This window comes from Bombus affinis, chromosome 7 (genome assembly GCF_024516045.1).
Source record: "Bombus affinis isolate iyBomAffi1 chromosome 7, iyBomAffi1.2, whole genome shotgun sequence".
NCBI lineage: Eukaryota > Metazoa > Arthropoda > Insecta > Hymenoptera > Apidae > Bombus > Bombus affinis.
Window position 1 is genome coordinate 764,669 of NC_066350.1, and position 9,020 is coordinate 773,688.

The 9,020-nt window shown below is 41.4% G+C and overlaps 1 protein-coding gene across 1 annotated transcript; it reads right to left on the reverse strand.

Moving 5' to 3' along the window:
* Window positions 1-490: 490 nt before the first annotated feature.
* On the reverse strand, window positions 491-2,026 carry LOC126918155 (uncharacterized). Its single transcript, XM_050725797.1, has 3 exons — window positions 2,009-2,026; window positions 1,473-1,933; window positions 491-1,046 (listed from the first exon to the last, which is right to left on the reverse strand). Exons 1-3 carry the CDS (start codon window positions 2,024-2,026, stop codon window positions 500-502), a joined length of 1,026 nt encoding a protein of 341 aa, XP_050581754.1. The 3' UTR covers window positions 491-499.
* Window positions 2,027-9,020: the final 6,994 nt, after the last annotated feature.

The window sequence follows — 9,020 nt, forward strand, 5'->3', positions numbered from 1 at the left end:
ATCTTACAATGACGAAAATTCTAAGAAATTTATAAAGTTGGCATATATTATAAGAAAGACTACATAGATACAACATAGATATAACATCACATCCGACTAAATGTTTGCACAAACCACCTACATATTACGTTTAAAAGAATAAACACTTTTACAGTTACAAATGTAAAAACCTTATATAGTAAATTCTATTCTGATTTCAACAATAATACTACATATTTTATATTTTATATCATCTATAATTGCATTACAAATACGCTGGTATATAAAGAATAATTCTAACTGCAAGCAGCCTTAGGATAAATAGAAAGAGAAAGAATCTGCAATTATTTTTACGATAATACAGGATAAGTTGGTAACTGAATACTGGTGATATGATACTAAATAACAGCAAAGTAACGGCATAATCATTCTGATGGAAAAAGGTAACTAGGTCGGGGATCTCAACCAGATTAGTTGAACCAGGATAGCTAGGTCGAGATTTTGGTGTAGGATAACTAGTCTAAGAGACTGGAGGTAGATAACGTGGACCAGGGCGTGGTGTTACGTGATAACTACGTGGAGGAGCGGATGCAGAATAACTGGGTCTAGAGATGGGAGAATAGCTATACTTTGAAATCGGAGTAGAAGTTGGTGCAGGATAACTGGGTGGAGGAGCGGGAGCGGGATAGCTAGGTGGAGGAGCTGGCGTAGGATAACTGGGCGGAGGAGCAGAAGCAGGATAGCTAGGTGGAGGAGCTGGAGCAGGATAGCTAGGTGGAGGAGCTGGAGCAGGATAGCCAGGTGGAGGAGCTGGGGCAGGATAGCTGGCGGGAGGAGCTGGGGCAGGATAGCTGGCGGGAGGACCTGGGGCAGGATAGCTGGCGGGAGGAGCTGGCGTAGGATAATTGTATCCCATAGTCGTAGGACGCGCTGTCGAGTAGTCATATGTCGGACTAGAAGCCGAAGAACTTGCGAACGATGCTGCGTTAGATGCTCCGTAATTATTCACCGTTGGTCCGACTGGTCCAATTATTTTAACCGCATTGGACGACATTGCAGATGCGGTGCTTGATGCGTAAGTGACGGGTGCTTGAGAAAGTTGTTGGATTTCCTGACCATATGGTGGTAGATAAGTTGGCGCTGGTGTAGAAACTCGTATTGACGGAGGCGATATTGAGACAGGCAAGTAGATTGGCGACACTGGTGGAGGCAAAGGAGGCGGAGGTGGTGGCCGTGACGGTGGCGAAGGCGGTAAGTAAGTAGGTGTTGGAGGCGTTGGTGGTGGTGGAGGCGGCGGTGGCGGCGGTGGCGGCGGTGGCGGTGGTGGTGGTGGTGGTGGAGGAGGCGGTGGCGGTGGCGGTGGCGGTGGAGGCGGCGGCGATGGCGGTAAATAAGTAGGCGGTGGCGGTGGTGGTGGTGGTGGTGGAGGTGGCGGTGGCGGTGGTCGTGGTGGTGGAGGCGGCGGCGGCGGCGGTGGTGGTGGTGGAGGTGGCGGTGGCGGTGGCGGTGGCGGTGGTCGTGGTGGTGGAGGCGGCGGCGATGGCGGTAAATAAGTAGGTGGCGGCGGCGGTGGTGGTGGTGGAGGTGACGGTGGCGGTGGTCGTGGTGGTGGAGGCGGCGGCGGATGCGGCGGTGGTGGTAAATAAGTAGGTGTTGGAGAAGGGCGAGGGGGAGATGGTGGAGGTGGAGGAGGCGGAGGAGGTGCTGGTGGTGGAGAATATGAGTAACGCGGCTGTGCAGGGGCTGGTGCGGGATAAGAATAATCCGGCCTAGAAGATGGTGGCAATGGGGTGGAATAGGGATAACTTGGCGGTGATGGAGGTGGTGCCGGTGGGCCGTAATTAGGTGCAGGCAAGGTAAATGGTACTGTGGGAATGTTGTAAGTATATCCGGCTTGCCGAGCCGTCCGTAGACCCTCTCCGGCGGCGTAGTTGATCAACAGCACTATCCTTAACTGCGTATGTGGACAATTAGCGAATATTTAAACACGGAGTGATACTTATTGAGTTGTTTTCAAGAAACTACGTACCCATTTTAATGCCCGCATAATCAACTCGCGTATAGCAGGAATACAAAAGTGTCAACGCCTTTTATACGTACATCTCCCATCGTTGTTTAGTGAAACCGCGTTATTTCATAAGATTTCATAAAATATAGTCGCGAGCTAGCCATTAAATTATTCGTGTCCTAATTGTACCGAGGACTATTACATGCAAGATGATTATACCCCTCGAGTAGGGTGTTTTTGTAACATGCTGTTCCTCTTTTCATACTCAATGCTCTCGTTGTGTAAGAACAATGAGAGAAGGAACGCTATATTGTTGCAGTTTGGAGCGCATAATTTAGTAGCAATACCTAAGGATACTTGTTTATCTAATTCGTCACAGTGTCGTCATAATCACGTCAGAATCGTAATGATTCTGAAATATTTTTATATTAAACTGTCAAGGCTAAAAATACGCCCGGCATTTCAAAGAAACGTTTAAATTATTTTCTATGTTAGTATCGTACATTAAAATTTAAGAGGTACGTTATCATGGTTTATTTTCCTAGGTTACGTTGCCTTCTATGGATATTTTTCTTTATCAATTACAATTTTCAAGTAAATGTATTAGGTTGTCCGAAAAGTATCTTTCTTTTTCAGACACGTCTTTTATAACGCATCTGTATACAAACATGAAACCTAATCTGTCGAACGTTGTGATATTTATCTTGATAAAGCAAAATGGATCATTCGTAATTCGATAAAATAATATAAAACGGAAAATGTGCATCCATTATTTCTTTACAAAACGAAAAAAACTTCTCACACGGCCTAATGGTTTATCGATTGTTCAATGAACGATTATAATTATACGTTACAAAAATTGCTTTTCGTAGAAAATAATTGCTAATACATATTGTTAGATCTTATGTACCGTGGCAACATTCACAATCTAACGCAAGTTCACGTCACTTCATCAATCACTTCGTCATGCGAGTAGTAACATAACACGCTTCACTCTAGGACCTGTATGAACGTCTCCTGCGCTCAAAGTAAGTAGTCGCTTGATTACTCGAACCAACCGAATCCTACTATTCTGTCACGGTTCATTCAGTAAACGCGAATACAGTTGGTGCATTTATTTCTGTATCGTATAGCGCAGTGCGAAATCGCGTTCAACGTCGGTATAGCATCAAAAACGTAGCGAAATCTTCGCGAAAGAATCGATAAGACAGCAACTGCGTAAGCGGATCGTGAACAATTGTTAGATCGATGCAAAAAGTACGATTTTTTCTAGAAATTATTTTTTGAATAAGAGTTTTTCTAATTCATACAGCGAAGCTTTCTAGCGACGAAATATAAAAGATATTTTATTAAACGTAAACGTAAATGAAATAAACGAGAAAATTAATCGTACGTCCGCGATCGTCGAAATACGTTATTTCGTTGTACATGCAATGACAACGAATCACATGCAAACAAATCGATGTACGACCTTTTCTTCGTTTGCACTTCTATCGTGCTTTGCGTGCTCTTGACGCGATGCACGCGTAAAAGTTTGCTAATGTAACAGCGCACGTTGATCCGAAACATCGCGACAAATTGAAATGCTTGTGCACTTTCGCTGAACACCGACGACGAGGCTCGTTAATCTTCTTGCGCAAACTTATCGGCCGACAGGTAGGTTAATGTGATTTTTATTCTCGAACCTGTTATTCGTATGATTAATCGCGAATGTGAGCCTGGTAATTATAACTTTTTCTTGTCTCTTTCCCTCTTCGTTTTGGGTCGCCTTTTTTCCACGTCCTCTGGAACTCGCGATAATTACATTTGTATCTAATATCACTCATGATTTTAAAGGACGATCTCTGAGTTTCATTTTTTCAACTCCCTTGGTGTACGTTTCAATAAGTTAATTAGTAGCTAATGTTCGGTTAAACGTAAGATATTTCAATTGAATAGAAATTTTAATAAATACGTAGTTTTGATTTGAAATGGAGATTAGTAAGATTGAATTTAAGTAAAAAACGTAACACTGATAATGACAGTATATCGAGGTATATCAACCACAAGGATTCAGACATCGTTGAAAGCGTGGTAATTTTAAATGTATCGCGTCTGTCAAGAAAAAGGGCGAACTTAAATAGATACATGTATGTGTATTCTAATTCGATGGAATCGCAGCCGGATATTCATAGCCTGCACGGATCGTGTGTAGGTGTAAATTAAAAAAAACTGATGATAATTAATTTGTGTGAAAAAAATGTTCTTCGTGTGTATAAATAAATATTAGTTACGTTTACGTTACGTTTTAATTAATTTCTTTTTATAAAAGTTTGTATCTTGCGAAAAGTAAACGCATAGAAAATTATTATGATCTGATATAAAAAAAATGTTTGTTATAATCGTTCTTAAAGTGCTGTCAAATCATTTTTCTAAGTAAGTATTTTTATAACTGCATTTCCTCTTCTTTTTAATAGTCGTGCATCTTCGCGATCCTCTTCACTTTCGTTCCTACACTCTTAAGTGTCTTCTCCACCTTTGTCCCAGCGGAAAGAGTTTCCCAAATAACTTTCTCTCTACCGACCCTTGTCCACAACGAAGGAATTAATCAACACGAAGTTGTTTACAGTATTCTCTGAATTGTAGCTTGGTCCACGAACCACCCAAGGCGGACAGGCTGACTGATGAAAGAAAGGGACGTCGGTTCTCGAAAACTAGTTAAAAAGTAAACACCAAACGGATCGAAGATGGAGAAGAGCGAGTGTGAAACAGATGAGCGAGCTACTTTCATTTCAAATACCGTATACTTGGATAATTTGCTTCACGGCACAAGCGACTGCTCTGCGATCATTGCCACGAGAGAACCTAAGATGCCTAATACCGAGGTTTCCATGCGCCAGATGGCCAGGAAGACAACCATCTTTTTCTTTTATTTTCTTCGAAAACGATGCCATTGCAATTACAGCGGGAACCGAGAAAACGAGGAGAGCTGAGAGCGCTTCGAACGTGTCTATAAGGTTTGTTACGTCTGAATGGCTTTTGTTGAGGTTATTCGGTATATAAAGAGAGAAAAACGCGTGGATAAAGTGTAAGATACAAAATATATATTTAATTTGATAGTGGAATACAGGAATACAATTTGAGCTGGTCCAGATCCGCACGCTAGCAGTGTTACTTTATGACTGAAAACCCCGAAGTCAACGTCGCCTGTCTACTGTTTATGGTCTGCCTCCCTGCTATTCTTTTGTCTATGTGCTGTCGATGGCTTCAGCGCTTGAGAAAGCTAAAAAGACCAGATGTGGAGTTTTCCTAGAAGTGGTGACCACTTCAACAGCTTTAAATGAAACAATGACAACTATACTTGCGAGATAATACGATTTCACATACGTTTGCTCATTATATTAAAGTCTTGATTTTTATGATTATTTTTATTGGTTATTCATCCAGAATCTGTCCTAATGCTTTGCCGATATCGATGCATTTTGACTTACATCATAATTCTCAGCTTGCTAAATGTCACGTATCAAAGTACTTATAACTAATCACGCTGGGTGGGCGATGTGGGTTGATGTCTTACTTTCAGTAACAGTGTATTAAACTGGTATAATCAGGAATGTGATTTTGGTTTCTCATTCTCATTAGTTCGACTTTTTTGGGATTGAGTGGTGAAATGAAAGCGACAAGAAATTATAATGATGGATTGGATGCGGTGTTGATGATGTAAAATTAGAGGGGGTTATACGAGGCTTTTGATCCAAGATAGTAATTGAATTATTGTACATATTGTACGCGCCAAGTGCCATATTTTTTGTAATTCGATGGCTCAATCGATAATACCGGCATATCGCTTTTAAGGCGACTTTTTGTCATCAAGAAACGAAGAAATTACCAGTTACGGAAGTGACAAGATCCTTTTCCGGAACACAGTGACACTGTCGTCGTTGTAGAATCATAGTTGCACTCGTCGTTGATCAGTACCCCTTAAATATGCTCCGCGTAAAAGAGACCACGATCCTTGTTTCAGGTCCACGAACCTCGTAAAGTTTCATTATGATCAAAGATACCAAGAGACGATATTTCGGTACGACGTGTTGCGAACTCGAATATTCCCATCTGAAATGCGCTTGTCCAGTAGAAATTGCGGGTTTCCGAGCCCGAGACCCTAGCGGGGTGACTCGTGAAGTTACGCGCAGTTAAACGATGTTTATGGATAAACTCGGCTGAATATTAACTCGATATTCCGCCAGTGGACGATTCGTTCCATTCTTTATCTTTTTACGTTTTTTCTTCCAGTTCCTTTTTCTTTCCACCTCCGATAACATTTTGGCAAGAATCGTGTTGTCCGGAATCAATGGTTGCAATAATGTTCTTGCTTTTTTCTTTAGACTTGAATTCGCGCGTGATGGAATTTTATTTCGTTCAGTGCGAATTTCGAGGAAGTTGAAACTTTTTGATATTACAACACTCGTCTTGGCACTTTCGATTAAGCAGTTCTATACGAGATCGGCAAACATAAACGAACAAAAATATGGCTGTAATCGAAAAATCGATAGAGCTGCTATAACTGTTTCGTGCGTTTCGTTTAGAACAATGGAACGTTAGTATTCTAAACGGCGGAAGTGCGCCTGGAGGCGAAGGAACTCTCTTCGGAAAGACCGGCCGTGGAGATTCCGTGAACGAAGAAGTGGGAACGAGAAGTTCTGCAACAATTACTATCGCGTGGACGATAATGCGTGGCACTTGCTGGCAACCGGTTGCATGCCAGATGGCCAACACAATTTTGCCAAGAATCTTCTGAACACTTTAAATGGACGGACGTGCAGTTTAATACGTCGCGCTGAAGGGTTATGGTCGCAGTAAATTGAAAGATACGAAAACGTTAATTTTCCCTTCGACCATGTAGCAAGGAGCATGCACTTTTCACTTGGTGCTGATATGGCAAAAATGTCTAGCATTTTAATTCGCGTTGGCGTTAACGAATTTGTCGATGTTCGACTCTCCAACACTTTGGATAAATTGAGAACGCTTGTTGAATACCTTTAGCAGTAGAAACGAGGGAAATAATTAAAATCCGTTTTATGTCAGTAGTATTATATCGGTTTTTATTAACAGCTTTAACAGGTTGAAACTTGTTACCATTCTTTTAATTTATTGACATAACTGTCGGTTGAACATTCAATGAAGTCATTTTACATTATCAATCCGTAAAAATCATACACAAACACTGACGATTTTCGAAAAGAGCAACAAAATGCAAATAAACATCGAACCTCGAAAACGATCTTCCTTCAGTCAACAAGGGATTAATTAAGAATTTTCAATCTTCAGACGAACTTCCTCCACCGAGCTATCCTCTCTCGAGATTGTGAAAAACGATCAACCAGCACGAATCAAGTCGAACTTGTCCTATCTCATCGAGTTACTGGCATATCTTCGACTTTCTAGGTTAGACGTGAACAAAGGAACACGAAGGAAGAAGCGTGGTCAAACGAGTCCTCCGGTGTATCAGCTTTTCATTAGAACCTGGCTGTAATGATTCTGAGAGCGGTTGCTTGTTCCCCTGGACCGCGATTAAGCTGATTCCCCGTGATTATACGTTTGCGCGTCGGACAGGTCGATGTGTCACTGCGATCCTCTCGGGAAAACTCAGGTTTCTGTTCGGCTAGGAAGAGGGACAGGGGAACGAGGATAGGAAAAAAGTCGAAGCAGCGGAGGAACGTCCAGTTTTTGCCGAGATGTTAGCTACCTTACCTAGCAGGCAAGGTTCTGGTACAGCTCGAGTAACGCGAATCAACTCTTCTTCTACCGATTCAAGCAGCCCCCATCGAGGGAGAAAAGGAGGAAGACAAGAACGGAACAGGGTGGGATGAACGCGTATAATCATACCTACTCTTCGCGAACGTTCGAGCCTATAATGATCGCGACTACGGTGGCAATTTATTTTGTTCGCTAGTGCGTCAATGAACAACTTAGCTGTCGTATCACCGCCTCTTAATTTCGTGCTTACGACTCCTCAATTTATGCTGCCGGCTTGCTGACTGCGACTGATTAATTCGACAGCCAAAATAACGATTCGCCGATGATCGTAATTATGCGACATCTGTCCTGTTACGTTCTGCTATTTCCTTCGAACTATCTTTTATTAAGCAGAATATATATATTTTCGTTCGAGTGGTGAAAGTTTGTTTGAAAGTTTTAGTCTCCTGCACGTTCAAGGAAACAGCTTTGTTAATTATTTGTTAATTTCGTTTAAATAGATTCATCGTCCATCCTATTTTACTTCGTTGATAGCACATATCATTTAAATGAAAGATATTTTTCGTTTTTTTTTTAACTCTAACACCAGTCCATTTACGTAAAACGGGCAGCACTTAATTATTACTAATTCAATTTCCTAACCTTTGTAAACAATCCGTGCAATTTTCTGTACTTTTTCAAACAAATTTTGTTGTTTTTCCTTCCAAACAGAATTTTCTCTCTCTGTACTACTTTCCTTTTTACCTTTCTTCCTTTTTATATACGTTGAATGCATAACTTAAGTTAACTAAACGCACATGAAAGATACGACAGCTATTAAAATAATTGCAAGGTCATTTGTCACCCTAATTTCATACGTCAGACCTTGCATCGCGCTGCACAAGTAAAGTCGTTCTCCAAAACCAACCTCCGCTGTACCAAGGAATACACACTTGTCAGTAACTCTTCTTGCTTTTATCACCGCGGTGCAATTAATCAACAGTTTCACGGTTATTAACGCGCTAACAAATGTTCTGTTCGTTAGCAATTCAAACGGACGATACCACGCGGATGAATTATGTATAAAGAAAGTATCGTTACAAGTTACGCGTCTTTGGATCGTGCGTTTACATTTAAAAACACGTCGATGTATTCGTACTCGATTAATTAGAATTCGCTAAATTTGTTCGATGTTACGGAAAGATAGCACGTAGGTGGCATAATTTCAGGAGCTTAACGTGGAAAAATTGTATCATCACGATTCACGCACTGTACTGCAGGATGATTCGAATAATTTAGGTCAGTTAATGAACACCCC